At 45.3% G+C, this 20084-nt stretch overlaps 1 protein-coding gene across 3 annotated transcripts in view; it reads left to right on the forward strand.

Annotated features, from left to right (window-relative positions):
- Positions 1-20084, forward strand: part of NAALADL2 (N-acetylated alpha-linked acidic dipeptidase like 2) — an 847134-nt gene that overhangs the window by 550316 nt on the left and 276734 nt on the right. For 2 of the 3 annotated variants that reach the window (XM_061637347.1, XM_061637349.1), the window contains exons 6-7: positions 6879-7022; positions 19561-19656. In XM_061637347.1, coding sequence (XP_061493331.1) covers positions 6879-7022; positions 19561-19656 — 240 coding nt within the window. The remainder of the gene's footprint in view (positions 1-6878; positions 7023-19560; positions 19657-20084) is intronic. The other variant, XM_061637348.1, reaches the window with a different exon arrangement.

The raw sequence follows: 20084 nt of genomic DNA on the forward strand, positions 1-20084 counted from the left end.
CTGTCTTCAACACCAACAAATTTATTATGTCATGAGCTTTTCTGGACTACAAAAAATACTCTGAAAGTTTAAGTTTCACAGTTCTCATCTAAACGCAAATAAAAACATTTTGTCAGACTTGATAAACAGAAAGAAAGTATTCTGAGCACGTGCAGTTTCACATTTTAAACTCACTTAACATTGTTTTTGCTCACTTCTTGTCTTACTTAGTTGTTTATTACATCTATATTCCACCTTTACTCCAAAAGAGCTCAAGGAGGTGTACATGGTTCTCCCCTCCCCTTTTTATCCTCAACCCTGTGAAGTAGATTAGGCTGAGAGCCTGAAACTGGCCCAAGGTCACCAAGTGAACTTCATGACTCATGGTAGAGTTGAAACCTGATCTCCCAAGTCCTAGTCTGACATTCTAACCACTATTGCACACTGGCTCTCACACTGGCCTTTGAGCCAGTTACCAACTCTCACCCTAACCTACCTCACATGTCTATTGTGGAGATACAGAAGGAGGAATAAAATGCAAAAGAGGACTTGGTGCTTGTATCATAGGCATCAAATTTTGTATGTTTGTATAAGAAAGGCCCATATTTTTGTGCCCGTCCCCCTGCAAATTTGTGCAGCTTCAAGTCTTGAGCCAATCTTAATCTGGCCTGATTACCACATTTTTTAGATGCATAAATTCCACGTGTTCATTTGATTTTACTCTCAAGTTAATGTGCACAGGGGACTGATTCCTAAGAAAATTTACCCTAGATCTGCAGCTACTGTGGGTGGGAGACTGTGAAAAGCAGAGTGATCTGCTTTAATTTTTAAATGATTTTTTAAAAAACCTTTGGCTATTTTATTTTTTACAGCTAAATAGCAAGGAAAAGTATCTTCTGGGCTTTTAGACTAGAAAGTGGAGACTTACCTCCTGCTCAGGGCTGGCACCAAAGGGTGGCCAGGTTAGGCCCTGGCTAAGGGCCCCTGTGGCCTAGAGGGGTCCCTGAAGGGCCCCTCCTTAGGGTGTGGGGGTAATGCTCCTCTTCTGTGATCCTTGGCAGGATTGACTCCCGAACCTGCTGCGGATCGCAGAGACGGAGCTCCCAGCCCCCCATACAGACTGTGTGGGCCCACAGTGCCCACCCACTCCACCTACCTCTCCTCCCTTTCTGTGAATGTCCTGCACACTGTGCACACAGCTGCCATCAACCAAGATGGCAGCAGAGGCTTCTCTAAGGAGCTGATGCCCCTACCACCATCTTGATTGATGGCAAGCATGTGAGCACACACAGCGTAGCATGCATGTATGCCATCAACAAAGATGACAGTGGGGTTAACAGCCCCTTAAAGAAGCCTCCACCACCATCTTGGTTGATGGCAGTGACCTGCTCACCCAGCGTGTAGTGCATTCAAAGAAAGGGAGAAGAGGTAAGTGGAGTGGCCCTGCATGGTCGGGGGGGCGGGGAGTGGGGGGCCTGGGGCAGGCTGGCACCCAAGGGCCCAGTCATGCCTGGCACTGGCCCTACTCCTCTTCCCACTTTTCAAAGACCTTTGGGGCAAACACGCCTGCAGAAGAGGAGGACAGCTACGAAACACATGGAGGGTGGGCATGTGGGGAAACTGGAAAATAATTCTCCTTCACCACCAACACCCAAAAGAAGTATATGATGGACTTGATGTGTCCATCAAGACTACAGTCCACAATTTTTCCTCTCTATTCTCCATTAATATTCCCCAGCCTACACACACACAAACACAAATGAAAATAGTTTTAAAAGTAAAAAAAAATAGATAGATGTTTATAACACTTTTGTGTCATACTACCATGCTTCTACGCAGGTGCAAGCCTGCACAGAAGTATTCATGCATAGTGTGACATTGTGAGGCAAGAAGGGTGGTTGTGGTGCTGCCACTCACTTGAGGTGCCTGATGGTGTTGCCTGCAGTAGTGGAGGGCGAGTTGCCTGGGCAGTGGTAGTAGCGGAGGTGCCTGCGGCAAGCAGGTGAGCGAGTGAGTGGGACAGTGGCAAAGGTGAGCGAGATGCCCAGCAGTAGATAGGCCTGGCAAGGCCTAGCCTTTGGTGGGCCAGTCAGTGGGTGGTGGGAAGTGAGGGAGACCTGTGGAGGGAGGGGAACCCATGGGGAGGGAGGGCTGGTGACATATGGTGGAGGGAGCAGGGAGGGATGTTGATCCATGAGGGGAAGGAGCAGAGAGGGTTAGTGACCATGGGGGAGAGTAGGTGAGCTGGTGACCCATGGGAAAGGGGGAACTGGTGACCAATGCAGGGGGAAGGAGGGGGGTCACTGGTGACCCATGGGGGAGAAATAGGAAGTGCTGGTGACCTGTGGGGGGAGGGAGAGGGAGTGCTGGCAACCCATGGAGGGCAGGGGAGAACTGGTGTCCTATGGGGGGAGGATCACTGGAAACCTGTGTTCAGGTGGAGGGGGAGGGGGAGCGCTGTTGATCCTTGGGGAGTGGCCTGGCAAGGTTAGGCGAAGTTGGTGAGTGAAGCGAGCAGGGGCAGAGCCCCTAGTTTATCATATGAAGAGAATCACGCTGTCCACTGTTGCTCTGTCTCTGTTAACAAATGCTAATAATAAAAAAATCCAAGCTGCTCATACTAACCACTCCCTTCTCCTGCCTCCCTACAAAGAGCCTGTTTAGCAGTATGGAAGAAAACAATTCTGAGCATGCTCAGAACAGCTCCTGGGTCTCCTTAAAAGGTAGCTCAGTTAAGCTTAGACACTGACAACAGGAGGGAGAGGGAGTTTGCACAGCCGGGGCAAATAGCTCCGGTCGGATAAACAAATACTGTCACTATTTTTTTCTGCCTGGAGACAGATTGGTGAATCTCCTGGCCATAAGCAATTATTTTAGATTGAGATTGGCTGAGTGGTGCAGTTTGCTAATTGGCCAGAGACCAGGAGATGGGTAGAAAAGTATACAGAACTCTCTCTACATTGAAATGGATTATGGAAGAAAGTGTAGGGCAGGAAACAGTGTGGCTTTGAGACTTTGGGGAGAACATTGTTTAAAAATACTGGGCATTTCACTTGGTAGGGTTGTAGCCCCAATGGATCAGCCTCCACTGCATGTCTGCCACATGCCCACCCAACCACTCCTGTCAAATGAACCTTGCACTTCATTTCTATGTGTAGTAGTCAGTAGGTAGTCCTACTCAGAGTAGACCATTGAAGTTAACTAACATAGGTAGGACTTTTAGTGCCAAATGAACAGAACACAAACCTGAAGCTGTTTTTCTTTAAAAAAAAAAACCCATCATAACTGCTTTGTCTCTGCACCTATCCTTCTGAAACTTTGCAAGTTCCTTCCCTAGGGGCACCTTACCAATGTATGCCATTTTCATAATAATGTTACTCACCAAACCACAGGGAGGAAAGAAATCCATTTTAGTTCTCCTACCCTACCCAAAAAATCAGCTTTAAAGGGTGGTTAGCACAACCTCCCTGGATTAATTAGATTGTCATTTGGCAGGGTTGTTTTTTTAAATATATATATATATATATATATATATGTGGGTACTTCTTTCATGCATGTTATTTTCATGTAGATTGCCCACAAAACAACAGGGGAGATTAAATGACCACCCCAAACTGTAAAGGTTGCCCTAGCAGGAAAACCACTGCAAATGTCCTTCAGAAAAGTGGCAGTATTCATTCCTCCATCCCACTCCAGAAGAGGCTACCATGCCTGCAAATTTCATCCAATTATACAAAAAAAGTTATAAATAGTTTATTTTCCTTATTTTCTTTTTTTTGGGGGGGGGAGTAGGGGAAAGTCATTTTAAAAGTGCCCGGCACAAACACCCCTTGACTCCATGTCTGTGGAATGACCTTTTCACTGACGTGAGTCTTTCCCCAACTCTGTATTCTCTCAGATGCCGGGGGGGGACACTATTTTTACTGGGCTTTTAGTGGGCAGTGTAGAAATTAATTAATAAATAAATTATAAAGAAAAAAACCCCTTTGCTCAAGCAAAGTTCTGCTTAGTCTACTCATCTCAAACCAATGGATGATGTAAGGTACCCAGTATGTATAAATCAAAGAACAGCTCTATTAGATTGTATACTGAGCTTGTTTTGCACTCAAGATGATTGAGCCAAAATCTTATTTAAGCAAACATTCTGTCTTTTCTGTTGTAATTTATAATTTCCTAGAAGACAACACAGTCCTTCGAGTGTATATTCACAGCATAAAACTGTCAAATTCCCATTAAGGTTAAGGTGAAAAATTAATGAACCATTCAGTTCAGTTATTTCAAAACGAATACAATTCTATTAGCGATGTCGTTGAAAGTCAAATAAGTGGTATGCACAATTACAGCTCAGTGTTGAGTCAAACTTTCCCTTTTCCATAGAAAGAAAGAAAAAAGTAAGATCATTAAAATGGTGTTTTAGGGCACAATAGGAATTGCTTAAAATGTATTTTTAAAAAATAATCAGCGGATGGATGTACCTTTCCCCTATCTTGTTGGTACACGTTTGGCTTTATTTAACACTGACGAAACAGGACTTTTCTATGCAGTAATTTAGCAAAGCACAATGCTTATGTCGGGTGTGGGTTACAGATCGGAACACAGGAAGCTGCCTTACACCAAATAATACTGTTGGTCAGTCCATCTCAGAGTTGTCTATGCTGGTTGGCAGCAGCTCTTTGGGGCTTTAGGTAGGTGCCCTTCTCAGCCTACTGCATGCAAAGCAGATGCTGCCATTGAGCTACAGCCCTTCCCTTCAAGCAAACCATAACATGTTTGTGTTGAATGTTCCTGATGGCATCCCTATTTTGAGTTCGCCCCACTGTTCCCTGTGATTTTGTTTATCATCTACCCCATTTATCCCAATATACAAAATTCTCTGTTCCAGTCTAGAGATTCAAATAAATTAAATTCCAGTTTAGACATTCAAATATATTAAAACCATATATTAAAACCACTGTTTCAAATGTCAGTCAGTAACAGCACAAGCACACCATATAACAAAGCAGCCACATCAAAACAAATGTCCACACAATTTCAACCACTACCATATTATACAGCAGGTGTGAGAACCTTTGGCCCTCTAGATGTTGCTGACCTACAACTCCCATCATTCCTTACCAACAGCCTTGCTTGCTGGTGCTGCTGGAGGTTGTAGTTCAGCAACATCTGGAGGGCCAAAGGATCCCAACACCTGTAACACAGAGGGGCACTGATGATCACCTATCATATTTGTTTGGTTTCCTGCCCCCACCAGTAGTAATACTAATGTCGAATGTGGACGCAGAAAGGCAGTCCTAGGAGAGTTTTGTTCTGCCCTGTGGTGATGGTGCTATAAGATACCACAGGGTTCTATTATGTTTCCCATTCTGTGTGTCAGTGGTAGAGCATCTACTTTGCATACAGAAGATTCAGTTGGCATCTCCAGATCAGGAGAGAACCCTGCCTGAAATCCTGGAGAGCCATTGCCAGTCAGTGTAGACAATATTCATGACATATTCAGAAGTAAAAGCCTACCTGAAAATAATTACTGTGAATCATGTGGATAATTTCAAAATGTGCCACCCCAGATTCCCTCTGGGACATTCTGAAAAATGAAGACTTTGTTGATGGATGTCCCACTTGTATCCAACAAAGGTGTTCCACTAGCTCAAGAACATTCACCTGTGCTGTGGGACTTCCTCTTCCCTCCCTGTGTGCCCCCTGCCCCCCTCCAAGTCTGCTGTGGAGGACTTAGGGAAAGCCCCAAACAGATTTGGGAGGGGACCCAATGAGAGGAGAGGGAGAGAAAGTCCTGTTGTGCAGGCAGAGCTCCTTGTGCTAATGGAGCATACAACTCAATCCATCCGGGAGTTGGCTTTCCACCTGTTGGGAATGGGGTTGCACTCCCCAGTGATTATGAAGTGCTGCAGCTTGGTGGGGCTGTTAACGGTTGTCTCTTACTTTGGATGTCCACGTGACGTACCAGGCATCAAATACCTTTTACCATTTTCAGCTGGTGTGCCAGCTGCAGAGTCGCAGGCACGCTCTGCATTAAATGCCTTCCTTATCCGAGGTGTCCTATGCAATTACAAAGGAAGAAGATTGTTGTTGTTAACGTTTTATTGTACACCCGAAAATCCTTTGGATAAGGAGTGGTGTGGGTTTTTTTAAAAAATAAATAGATAAAAAGGCTTTATATAAATAAATAAATTGCTTTCCAGGAAAAAAAATGAAAAATTGAACTGAATGGGGCCCATGGAGCAGCAGAACTGATTTCAGAGCCCACTCCTGGCAGGCTCTGTTTTGTTGTCCTAGAGCAAGGCCAATAAATAGGTTGGCCATTGGTGCAATGGTGCCCATGATGTCTTCCTCTGGCACACGCAAACTTCCTGAGGTTCCTACCCCCTTCCCAGCCCCTATCGTCATAAGATGATAAGGGTGGTTACCTTTTTCTCCCTTGAAAAAAGCATAGCGCTGAAGGAGGCAGTTGAAAAAGAGTGACACTCTTTCCCACTTCCTCTTTCAGCTCTATGTGCTTTTCAAGGCTCAGAGTAATTCTAGTATATCTGGATTTTACCCAGATACCTTGGAAGGGTGGGCTCCTTCTGGGAGGAAGAGCAGGTTATAAAATTAATTAAGTAAGTAATTAATAACAACAACAACAAAGTGTGCATACATACACTTTTTGCCTTCTGTCTCTTGGAGGGTTGAGTTGGGAAAGAGAAGCAACCAGAGGAGTGGCATCTACAGGACTTGCTCAGAAATCCAAATATGTCCACAGGCCTAAAAAATGTTAGTGACTCTTGCCCTAGATTCATAGTTGCATGTTTGATTTGTGTACTGTTCAAATACAGTGATCTAGAAACAGGTTTTATTGTCTCATACTAAGTTGTCCTTTCCCCTCTTCCCCCCCCTCCTTGAAGATGGAAGCTACAAACAGAACCGATCAAACCTCACCTCTCTATTAGTCCAGCCTATTTGTGAGAAGCTGGTCAGAAAACTGCTCTCTTCCCCAGAGAAAGCCGGAGAAAATGAAGCTTGCATGCCACTGGAATTGTCTGCTACAGGTAATGCCTTTCCCTCTCTCTCGTTCTCCGTTTCTCAGAATGATGGTCTTCTTTCAATTCAGAAGGTTCTTTAAGCTCTCCAAATTACATTGTGTGCAATTGTGTGTAATTGGGGGCTTTGACCAACTTCAGGTATATTCGTTTGGCAGCACTGAAGAAGAGGCTAGGGGAGAGGGGAAAAGGCCGTATCAGTTACACTCTAAGAGCAGAGAGAGAGAGAGAGCGCAGAATGTTTTGAAGAGCCACTGATGAGAAGAGCAATTTTAATAGAGAAAGAATTTCACATACTAGTTAAAATAAATGAAAAAATCAACATAGCTATCAAAGTGCACTCATCAGTTGTTGCATCTGCCAGGATCCAACTGATGGAAGTCAGATATCAGGAGTACCAAGATTCTCAGTCCAAGGCATTAAAGTCTAAGTCATGCTATTGACTGAAATATCCCTCCGACTCTATGCACCATCACCCAAGAGAGGTTTCAGTAGCTACAATGCAGTTTGTTAGGGCTTATTGGACAACACAGAACACCAGGAAAGCATTTAAAGCACCAGGAGACCATTAAAGTGTTGACTTTTCTCATGATTTCTCTGTGTGTTTGTGCCTCCAGCATATCTATTCAAACTCCAAAAATATCTGTGTTTGTGTACTCTTTCACTTGTATCATACTGCAGGAAATAGAGTTCCATGTTTGTGTGCATATGTGTGCATTTGTGCATATACCAAAACCATATGTTTTGCCTAAGGGAAAAAAGTTTTCTGACAAGGAGGCAAAAATGCCTTGATCAGGATTTGATGGAAAGCATCATATTAATGCTCTTGGAGACATCATATGGTCAGCAAAGCAGTGGTGGCTCCATGTCAGTGGAACTTGTTGTATTAATCTGAGCTTTCAAGGAGCTGCCCATGGTGCTGAGGACCTTGGACAGCTCCTTGAAAGGTCAGAATAAAACCCAGAGTGGATTGTAATAGAGCCACCAGCCACCACTGAACCAAAGGAATCAAATTAGGAATCTATACCCAGAGAGGGCATAAACCTGCTCAGCATATATCTGGAATGATAACCAACAAACTAAACGATTCAGACCTGGGGAAGAGAGAAGTACCTCTTGCAAGTGGTGGCTTGTGCCCATTGGGACTGGTAGGACAGAAGACAAGGAAATCAACAGTAGGTGGAGCCAGAGCCAGTGACAGGCAGAAGCAACTAATTCTAGCTTCGTCCCAGTCCTCTCTGATGAGTTCTATGGAGATTATGGCATTGCCAGGTAGAACTGGAGAAGACCTTTGTCTGAAACCAGCAAAGCCTCTGCTAATCAGTGTAGATTGTGCTGCTGTTCCACTAAAACAGCACCCTTTTGCTTAGGCAATAAAACTTCCCCTCCTGTCCCCTGCAGACTCCCATGCATCTCAAAATCTGCTTCACAGGGTTGGAAGATGCTCTAGAGCAGATTGTTAGGCTGCATAGTGAGAGCAGAGGAAGGGGAAGTCCCACTGCATGAGTGAAATTTGATACATGCACAGCATTGAATACAACCCCACCTTATATGCTTGCCCATTGGATGCCCTTGAACAACATGATCTCTAACCATGGCTCAGGCTGACAGGAATTGTAGTCCAAAGCATCTGCAGTTGGGGAAGGCTGGTGTGGACAATACTAAACTAGAAGGACCAATGGTCTGACTTAGCATAACACACCTTCCATGTTCCTGTGGCACATAAAGCTTGGTTAAAAAAGCAGCTCTGAGCATGTGCATTCATACAATACTTAACGCTGTCAAAAGGTAATGCATGTATTGTGTCTCAGATCTAGTGTTAGTTACAAGTTCAATAGTCTCATTAACACACCCAGCTAAGCTGATGGGTTAGGATTTAAACCAAATCAGCCCCATTGATTTCCACAGGCTTAAAAAGAAGTAGTCCAAACATAAAATTACAGAGGAGGATGTATGCTACCCCTTTGCCCTAGTTTTGACATGTGCGTTGCTCACAGCCTTTCCAAACAAGAAAAATAATTACCTAATTTGAACAAAATAGAACTCAGCAAGGCAATGATTCTGTCTGATGCCAACCATCACTAATCTGCTTGATTTGCATATCTGAGGGCTAGGAAAGTTGTTCCCTAGCTTATGCAATGGCCCAGTCTAAGAGTGGCATGTTTAAGTAGACGACATTTCCAGTCACATAGAAAGAGCCATAGCTCAGTTGGCAGGGAATCCACTTTGCATGCAGAAGGTCCCAGGTTCAATCCTTGGCATCTTCAGATAGGGCAGGGAGAAACCCCTGTCTGAAACCATGGAAAACTGTTTGCCAGTCAGTGTGAGCGATACTGAGCTAGATGGAGCAATAGTCTGACTCAGTACAGGGCAGCTTCCTATGTTCCTGTTTATCTGGGGAAGGGCCATAGCTCAGTGGTAGAACATCTGCATTGTTCGGTCCCCAGCATCTCCAGGTAGGGCTGGGAGAGACTCCTGCCTGAAACCACTGGAGAGCAACTGCTAGTCACTGTAGACAACACCAAGCTAGAAGGACCAATGGTTTTACTCAGAGTAAGGCAGCTTGCTATGTCCCTATGTTCCCGTGTCTAGGGATCAATCACTTGCATGCGAAAAGAGTCATTCATTAGCTATGCTAAATAAGGCATTGCATGAGAACATTTACAGTATAGTCAGCATTCTGTTTGCAGCCATTGATTCACAATTAACTTGCTTCATAGACTATTTGATACACTGCTAAGCAAGAATTAATTTTGCAGAGACAAATGCACCGTATTAATGACATAGTATGGAATCTTTTCCTATCATGTCGGCCTGCTGCAGAAATAGTGCCTCTTTTAGACTACCCAGATTTCTTTTTTAAAACTTCATATTGTAAATTCTTTTCAAATTGGAGTTGAAATGTGGTTGGGGTCAGTTTCTGAGATGAAAAAGACACAAGGAAAAAGCAATGAAAACTAATTAAGTAAAGTGGTTCATGTGTTTTCGACAATGTAAGAGCCTTCTAGATATTATTAGCTTTAGTTATTCCTCAAAAATCTTTGTCTACAAGACATGAAATATAGTGTGATACACTTTTAACTTATTAAACTGGAAGATTTGATATGCAGATGTACAATTATCTATCCATCTATATATGTGAAAGAAGGGGGATCCCAGTGTGATACACTGGACAAAATATTGGATTTGCAGGGATGTCAATTCATATCCCTGCTCAGCTATGAAATTCACTAAACTGCACATTGGCTGATACGTGATAATGCTTGCCTGCTCACGCAACAGAAATCCACTTGTGTAATGGGATTTCCAGTTTCTGTTCTTCTCCTCTTCCCTTCAGCTTCCTGCATGTCCCCAAAATCTGCTCAAGATGGTCCCCTAACCCCCCAGAGAAGATTTTGGGGGCATACAGGGAGTGCAGGGGGGAGTAGAAGCCCCATCGTATAAATGGATACCCACTCAAGCTACATTTGAACTCACCCATTATGTCCACATCTATACTAGACATTTCAAGCAGTATTATAACACTTTAAACAGTCCAGAGTGGTTTAACAATCAATCCTTCTTCCCAGGGAACTCTGGGAATTGTAGCTCCATGAGGGGAATAGGGGTCTCCTCACAACTCTCATCACCCTTAGCAAGCTGCAGTTTCCAGGATTCTTTGGAGGAAGCCATGACTATTTAAAGTGGTATGATACTGATTTAAATGTATAGTGCAGATGTGGCCTAAGTTAAGCATGTAGTTATGCATTGTAAAAACACTTTTCAACTGTAAATAGTTGCTAGAGTTGAGGTAGTCCTGCGCAATGTTTTGTCTTGGGCCTCCTAGTAGTCTTCTCTGGCTATCCTATGAAAGCTTCTCTCCAAGAAGCACTGGGAGGGTAGGCCTAGTAATTTAATTTCCCACAATGCTCCAGAGCAATGCTAGGTCAGAGGCATTGTTGGAAATTTTAAGAGGCTAGATACAGCTTCCTGGCACTGTTCGGAGTGCTGGGGCCCTGTCAACTGCCCAGGGTTGCCAGATTCTAGTTCATTATTATTTATTATTATTATTATTATTAATATTAATAATAATAATAATAATTAATTTGTGTGTCGCCTATAGCCTATATTTGTGTGGCAGATAGCCACTCTAGGCGACGTACATTAAAATGGGATAAAATATAATAGTATCAAATGCAGTCACATTAATCTCAATAAATAAAATACTGGACAGTCATCAGTACATTTATAAAAACATTTACATATACAGCATATAATAGATGACAAAATCATGGAGATTAACCCATCCCAAAGACCTCAAAGGCCTGTTGAAATAGCCACGTCTTCAGGGCCTTGTGGAATACATCCAGGGAAGGGGCATGTCGGAGATCAAACAGGAGGGAGTTCCAGAGAGTGGGGGCCACCACAGAAAAAGCCCTCTCCCTAGTACCCACCAACCTAGCTGTTTTGGTTGGTGGGATTGAGAGAAGGCCTTGCGTGGCTGATCAGGTCGGGCGGCATAATTGGTGGCGGTGGAGGCGCTCTTTCAGGTAAACTGGGCCGAAACCGTACAGGGTTTTAAAGGCTAATACCAACACCTTGAATCGGGCCCGGAAAACAACTGGCAGCCAGTGTAGATCAAATAACACCGGCGTAATGTGATCACGGCGGCGGCTGTTGGTAAGTAAGTGCGCCGCTGCATTCTGTATAAGTTGCAATTTCCAGGTCGTTTTCAAGGGTAACCCCATGTAGAGCGCATTACAGTAGTCCAATCGAGAGGTGACCAGGGCATGTATTACGAGTGGGAGCTGTTGAACAGGGAGGTAGGGTTGTAGCCTACGTATAAGGTATAACTGATACCAAGCTGCCCGGCTCACGGCCGAAATCTGAGCCTCCATGGACAGCTTGGAATCAAGAATGACCCCAAGGCTACGGACCTGGTCCTGTAGGGGCAGCCTCATCCCGCCAAACACCAGGTCAACATCTCCCAACCTTCCCTTGTCTCCCACAAGTAGTACCTCGGTCTTGTCAGGGTTCAGCTTCAGCCTGTTCCTGCCCATCCATCCACTCATGGATTCCAGGCACTTGGATATGGTCTCCACAGCCCTCTCCGGTGAAGATTTGAATGAGAGATAGAGCTGAGTGTCATCCGCATATTGGTGGCACTGCAGCCCAAATCTCCTGATGATCGCTCCCAGCGGCTTTACATAGATGTTAAATAGCATGGAAGAGAGGATAGAACCCTGTGGCACACCACAATTGAGAGGCCAAGGGTCTGAAACCTCATCACCCAATGCTACCTGTTGACGCCTATCAGAGAGAAAGGAATGGAACCACCGTAAAACCGTGCCTCCCAATCTCCCAAACTCTCCAGGCGATCTAAAAGGATACCGTGGTCGATGGTATCAAAAGCCGCTGAGAGATCTAGGAGGACAAGGAAGGTGAATTCTTCCCTATCCAGTGCCCTCCTCATATCATCTACCAGAGCGACCAAGGCTGTTTCAGTTCCATGTCCAGTCCTGAAACCCAATTGGTATGGATCTAAATAATCCGTTTCATCCAAGTGTGTCTGCAGCTGATTAGCCACCACTCGCTCAATGACCTTGCCCAAGAATGGTAGATTCGAAATTGGGCAAAAGTTGTTTAATATTTGGGGATCCAAGCAGGACTTCTTTAAGATGGGCTTTATAATAGCCTCCTTGAGGGCTAGTGGCATAACACCCTCTTGCAAGGATGCATTGACCATTGCCTTGATCCCCTCGCCCAATCTCTCTTTGCAGCTCATGAGGAGCCACAACGGGCAAGGATCAAGTAGACAAGTGGTAGGCCTTACAGTTGAGAGCACCTTGTCCACATCCTCAGAAGGAAGAGGCCGAAATCGATCCCATTTGACCGGTTTGCAACTGGCCAACTCTAGCTCACTCACTGTATCCACGGCGCACGGAATCGAGCTCCTCAGGTGTTCGATTTTATCAGCAAAGTGCTTTGCCAAATTGTCACAGGAGGCCTTGGACTGTTCCAAGGGTTCCTGAGCAACTGGACCGACCAGGCTTCGGACCACCTGGAACAACCTCCTGGGACTGCTCTCTGCTGATGCAATAGAGGCAGCAACGAATTCCCTCTTTGCTGCCCTTACCGCCACCTGGTAGGCAGCTATTGCTGCTCTAACCTGTGTCCGAGCATCTTCGGAGCACGACTTCCGCCACCAGCGCTCTAGTCGTCTCACCTCCTGTCTCAAAGTACGCAACCGTGGTGTACCATGGTGCTACTTGAGTTCTGTTCAGGGGGAGAGGATGTTTCGGAGCCACTCGGTCTAACGCCCCGGCGATCCTCTCGTTCCACTCCATCACCAGGGCTTCGACCGGGTGACCTTCAGCAGGTTCCAATTCCCCAAGTGCCGTCAGGAAACCATCTGGATCCATCAGGTGCCTGGGGCGGACCATTCTAATAGGACCTTTACCCCTGCGGAGGGCGTGTGGCATCGAGAGATCCATCTTTACCAGATAGTGGTCTGACCATGACACGGGGGTAGAAGAAATAGCCCCTAATTTCAGCACACTACCCTTCCCCCCTGGGACAAATATAAGGTCAAGAGTATGACCGGCTACATGGGTGGGCTCAATATTACTAAGGCGCAGTTCCCAGGAAGCCATGGTTTCCAGGAAATCCTGAGGGGCTCCAGCGAGAGTGGCCTCAGTATGTACGTTGAACTCCCCGAGAATTAACAGCTCCGGGGACAACATTCGCACATCCGAGATCACCTCCAGCACCTCGGCCAGGGAGTCTGCCGTGCAGCGGGGTGGGCGGTACACGAGCAGGATCCCTAAACTACCCTTCGAGCCCAACCTCCAGTACATACAATCAACAAAGTTAGTCCCACGAAGGGGAGGTCTGGCAAAGATCAACGACTCTCGATAAATAACTGCCACTCCCCCTCCCCGCCTTCCCACCCTCGGCTGCTGTGCATAGCGGAAACCTGGTGGACACATGGCCTCAAGAATAGGAGCTGAGGCTTAATCCAACCAGGTCTCCGTAATACATGCCAGGTCTGCACATTCATCCAAGATCACATCACGGATGGTAGATGTTTTTTGTACTACAGACCTGGCATTACACATCAGCAGCCGGAGGTCGGTAGGAATCCTGCATCCCCCAGCTTCCTTCTGGTTCTGGACAGACCTGGAACAAGGGATGGACATTATGTATCTATTCCTTGTTCCTCTAGATTGACGTGGTCTGCCCCCAGCACCATTCCAGTGCCTGCCGCCCAATCTCGTTATGTTTTGGCCCCCAACCCTCCCCCCTTCCTCCCCCCCTGGTTTACACATGCCCCTATCCCGTCCGCCAATTAGGATTGGGATGTGGTGGTGGTGTGGGGGGTCAACCCCTTCTTCCTGCATTTCGGTCCTAATGAAAATCCCCCCCTTCTATTTGGCTGCCTTTTGGCATCATTTCTGATTGTACCTCCGAGGCTGCAATTTACATTTGAAATAACCATGACACAATGCCAGACTTAAATACTTCATGCAGTTTGGCCCAAAGAAACCTTTGAGGAAATCACAGCAAATCCAAATGTCATGGAAATCACAGACAGCGCTAGCATAAACATGAACAATGTTGGTAGGATGTAATGATCTGCCAGTTTCGGTTCTCTCAGTTTTTCATTTTTCCAGTCTTAAATTTGGTTCTCCACATTACTGCAGCAATTCATGATTTTTTAAAAATCCTCATGAAAATTCATTAGCATTTTAGTGTGAATTTCTCCATTTTTATATGCATTTTAATTAATGCACACATTTTTACAAGCAATTTTCTGCAAAATAATGGTTTTTGTATGTTATTTTCACAAATATAATTTATTTGTGTGCACACGTTCCCCTAATATATGTATTTTTGTAAACATTGTTTGGTTGGAGAACTGCATCACAAAAGTACCGTAGGATAAGTGCAAATTGCAAAGTTTTGGTTCTCAAATTATTTTGGAAAGGGCAAATTTAACAGATTCACCTTTCAATGCAAACTAAATCAAATTTATCTCCCATCCCTAGCTATTTGTATTGTTTTTGTTTTTAAAATTTGTTTTTATTTTGTTGTACATGGCCCTCTTGCACAGCAAGAGGGCGGTGTATAAATACTGTTATAACTACAAATAAATACAGAAGTGGGCAGACAGACAAATCTGGACCGTTAGATTGATTGCTTCTGCCTTGCCCCCTTCAACACACAGCCTCAGTGCTGTTGAATAGTGAATCTGTGTACAGGTAAAAACTCCACTCACGTTACTGATATTCCTACTAAGAACTTTAGTATTATGGCTTGCATTGTGTCTTATTATTATCTTATTATTAACATTTTGCTAAAAGGAAAAAGAAAAAGAAAAGAAAGGTCTATTTGCTATTGCTCCCATTTCAGTTTGTAATGAGGCCATTTGTTTTCTCAGCCTGGGAGGTAAAAGAAAAAAATATTAGTTTTAATTAATTTTTAAAACAAACTCATTAGTCAAATGGTAGGAACATGAACTTGAAAGCCTTTTTGACAAAGACAGAGAGACAGGTTATTTTCCTTGTTGCAATGTACTCTCCATTTAAACATTGTTGTTCGCTTGTGGAACGAGACTAAGAAATGAACTGATTGGGGGGAAAGAACAAAGAGAGATAATTGTCTCTGAGATTAAGAACAAAATGTTCTTCCCTTAAAGCATCCCTTTGGTCCCATGACTTTTGATGTCCATGCCATCTTATATTCTAATTCCAATTCTATTCTCTGACTGTTTGGGTGTATACAGCCAAAATGACAACAGCTATGCACATGAGAGAGGTATTGCCATGCTTGGAGTAGCCCTGAGGTTTGCAGCAATACATTAATTTTTTATTTTATTTATTTATTTATTGTACTTTTAGACCGCCCTTTAGCGACAAGCTCTCAGGGCGGTGTACAACAGGATAAAACCACATTAAAATACAGGTGAGTGTGGGTACAATACAACTATAAAAACATTTTAAAAGCAAGATTAAAACAAAGATTAAGATAAGATTACAATTACAATTAGATTTAAAATTAAAATTAAAATTTAAAATGCCTGAGCAAAGAGGTAGGTCTTTACCTGGCGCCGAAAAGATGACAAAGAAGGCGCCAGACGTATCTCATCAGGGAGGGTGTTCCATAATTCGGGGGCCACCACTGAGAAGGCCCTAGATCTAGTTATTGCTTTCCGGGCCTCCCTATGAGTTGGGACCCGGAGAAGGGCCTTCGACGTCGAGCGTAGCAAATGGGTAGGTACATAGCGGGAGAGGCGTTCCACCAAGTATTGCGATCCAATGCCGTTAAGGGCTTTATAGGTAAGAACCAACACTTTGAATCTGGCCCAGAAACATATTGGTAGCCAGTGCAGTTGGGCTAGGACATGTGTTGTATGGTCAGATTTTCTAGTCCAAGTAAGAACTCTGGCCGCAGCATTCTGCACCAGCTGAAGTTTCCGAACCATCTTCAAAGGTAACCCTACATAGAGTGCATTACAGTAGTCCAATCTAGAGGTTACCAGAGCATGGATAACTGTGGCGAGGTTCTCCCTGTCCAGATAGGGTCGTAGTTGGACTAGCAGCCGAAGCTGGTAGAACACATTCCGTGCCACCGAGGCTACCTGAGCCTCCAGTGACAGGAGCGGATCTAATAAGACCCCCAAACTATGGACCTGCTCCTTTAGGGGGAGTGTAACCCCATCTAGGGTAGGTCGGACATCAACCATCTGGGCAGAGAGCCCCCCCACCAACAGCATCTCAGTCTTGTCAGGATTGAGTCTCAGTTTATTAGCTCTCATCCAGTCCATTATCGTGGCCAGGCAGCGGTTTAGTACATTGACAGCCTCACCTGAAGAAGATGAAAAGGAGAAGTAGAGCTGCGTATCATCAGCATATTGCTGGAAATGCACTCCAAATCTCCTAATGACCTCACCTAGCGGCTTCATATAGATATTAAAGAGCATGGGGGACAGAACTGAACCCTGCGGGACCCCATATTGGAGTACCCAGGGACTCGAGTAATGCTCCCCAAGCACCACCTTCTGGAGACGATTCTCGAGGTAGGAGCACAGCCACTGCCAAGCAGTGCCTCCAACTCCTAAGTCCGCAAGTCGCCCCAGAAGGATACCATGGTCGATGGTATCAAAAGCCGCTGAGAGATCAAGGAGAACCAACAGAGTTACACTCCGTCTGTCTTTCTCCCGACAGAGGTCATCATACAGGGCGACCAAGGCTGTTTCTGTACCAAACCCCGGCCGAAAGCCCGATTGAAATGGATCCAGATAATCAGTTTCATCCAAGAGAGCCTGGAGCCGGCGAGCGACCACACGCTCTAGAACCTTGCCCAGGAATGGAACATTTGCTACCGGTCTATAGTTGTCAAGGTTGTCAGGGTCCAAGGAGGGTTTTTTTAGGAGCGGTCTCACCACCGCCTGTTTCAGGCAGGGTGGTACCACTCCCTCTCGTAAAGAGGCATTGATCACCTCCTTGGCCCAGCCGGCTGTTCCATTCCTGCTAGCTTTTATTAGCCACGAGGGGCAAGGATCCAGAGCAGAAGTGGTCACCCGCACCTGTCCAAGCACCTTGTCCACATCCTCGAGCTGTACCAACTAATGAGGAGGAACCCCAGAACAGCCTATGATGACTGAGCTCGGTCAGTGACTACTAGCTACTAGCCGTGATGGCTGTGCTCTGCCACCCTAGTCAGAGGCAGCATGCTTCTGAAAACCAGTTGCCAGAAGCCTCAGGAGGGGAGAGTGTTCTTGCACTAAGGTCCTGCTTGCGGGCTTCCCCCAGGCACCTGGTTGGCCACTGTGAGAACAGGATGCTGGACTAGATGGTCCACTGGCCTGATCCAGCAGGCTCTTCTTATGTTCTTATGACTATGGACCATTGACTAACTGTTGAGACAGGGGAGAGAGAGGGAATAGAATGGAGTTACTGGAAAAGGTGAATGGAAGAAGAAACATATAGATATAAAAGGTCTAGAGACAACCTTCTCATTCCCTGGATAGGTCATTTCTTGATTCATACTGACAAACTATTTCTAAATGCCCCCAGAGCCAGAAGTGATAACTACAGAAGTGAGCTGAGCTTGAATTCTGGCAAGGTTAAGGCACTGGGCGAGTGGTATCAATTGACTATCCTGGATGGGGTTGCATTTCCCCTGAAGGAGCAGATAGGTAGCCTTGGGGTGCTTCTGGACCCAACTTAGCACAGAAAAAAAAGCATGGACTTAGTGGGGTGGCCTTATCCATTGCAATTCCTGGAGGAAGTGGCCCACTTATGGAATACATTTTTGTGGACTTTTCAGCCACTCCAGAGAAGCTCTGTGGGCTTCAGGATGCTTAGCATCAAACGGCTTACAGACAGCTAAAGGAATTGTGAGATAAAACACAACACCTGTAACACCTGCGCAGTGGCCGCGTGGCTCATCAGCTTCTTGCTGCTGTCGGCACGCAGAGAAGTGAAGCAAGCCATAACATTGCAGAGGCGGCAGCAGAGCCAGCGACAGTGTCTCCCTTCCTGGGGTGGTTGTAGAGGGGCCATGGTGAACACCCAAAAGAGCTCACAGCGTCTCCCGGTAAAACAGCGGTAGTGGTGGTCCCTGAGCCCAGCAGCCATTTCATCTCATCCAGGACCCGTTTGTCTAGGACTAGCACCCGGGAGGTGGCGGCGATGGCAGGGTGGGATGAGGAGTTGACCTGGGTGGTCGTGGTTGGCAGCTGGTCAGTGTCGGTGCAGAAGATGACTGGAAAGGGCGGTGCATTGGGGCCACACTCTGGATGGAGGAACCAAGACATCTCATTGTGGAAACCGAGGGAGCAGACAGTTTTTGGACCCCGTTTTCCCTGATCACATTACTGCTGTCGATGGGCGCTAAATCTCCATCACCTGCCTGATTTATCAGAGCTCAGAGTATCAGCTGCAAATAGATTCTTCCTGAGGCCCATGCAAGGAATTCCAGTGTTTGAATCTTTTGCACTTGGGTCCCTTATGGCCTACTCTGGCTTTTATACTGTGTTTATGTATATTGCTTTGTAAATTAATTTGATCTTTTTATTGTACCTTGTGTATTCTGTTGTAAACAGCTTTGAGATCTTTTTGATAGTAAGCCGTCTGTAAATGAAAATATAAATAAATAAATACATACATACACTTTGTCACTGGAGGCCTAGGTAGTCTCAGTGGCTAGAAGTGTGTTTTATCAGCTGTAACTAGTACGAAAGCTGTGACTGTTCTTGGAGTGGGAGAGCTTGACCAAAGTAGTTCTGGCATTGGTGCCCTCAATACTGGATCAATGTAATCTACTCTATGTGGGACTTCCCTTAAACTTGACCTGAAAACTGCAGTTAATGCAGAATGCTGCTTCACAGTTGCTGACAGGAGTAAGACATTTGAGTTTGCAGGCCTCCACTTTTCCTTCAATATTTGATGTTCAGACTGTGTCATTGCTTATGTAACCAAAACAGCACCACTCAATGAAGAGGTTTTAAAAAGGATTTTGTAGCTGGATCCATAATATCAAGCATATATCTGTTCTCTCTTAGCAGAAAGAAAAAGTGTGATTCTGAAAGTTCAAAGTCAGCCAACATACAAAACAGTGACCAATGTTATCGGATACTTAAAAGGAGGTACACTTCCTGGTATGTATATCTTTATTTCTCCTTCTTCTCATTCCTCTTAGGGAACAGCCCAACTCATGTTTATGCTGGGCTGAGGGGGGTTAGATAAGAACATAAGAACATAAGAAGAGCCTGCTGGATCAGGCCAGTGGCCCATCTAGTCCAGCATCCTGTTCTCACAGTGGCCAACCAGGTGCCTGGGGGAAGCCCGCAAGCAGGACCCGAGTGCAAGAACACTCTCCCCTCCTGAGGCTTCCGGCAACTGGTTTTCAGAAGCATGCTGCCTCTGACTTGGGTGGCAGAGCACAGCCATCATGGCTAGTAGCCATTGATAGCCCTGTCCTCCATGAATTTGTCTAATCTTTTTTTAAAGCCGTCCAAGCTGGTGGCCATTACTGCATCTTGTGGGAGCAAATTCCATAGTTTAACTATGCGCTGAGTAAAGAAAT

This window comes from Rhineura floridana, chromosome 7, assembly GCF_030035675.1.
Source record: "Rhineura floridana isolate rRhiFlo1 chromosome 7, rRhiFlo1.hap2, whole genome shotgun sequence".
In the NCBI taxonomy this organism is placed as follows: domain Eukaryota; kingdom Metazoa; phylum Chordata; class Lepidosauria; order Squamata; family Rhineuridae; genus Rhineura; species Rhineura floridana.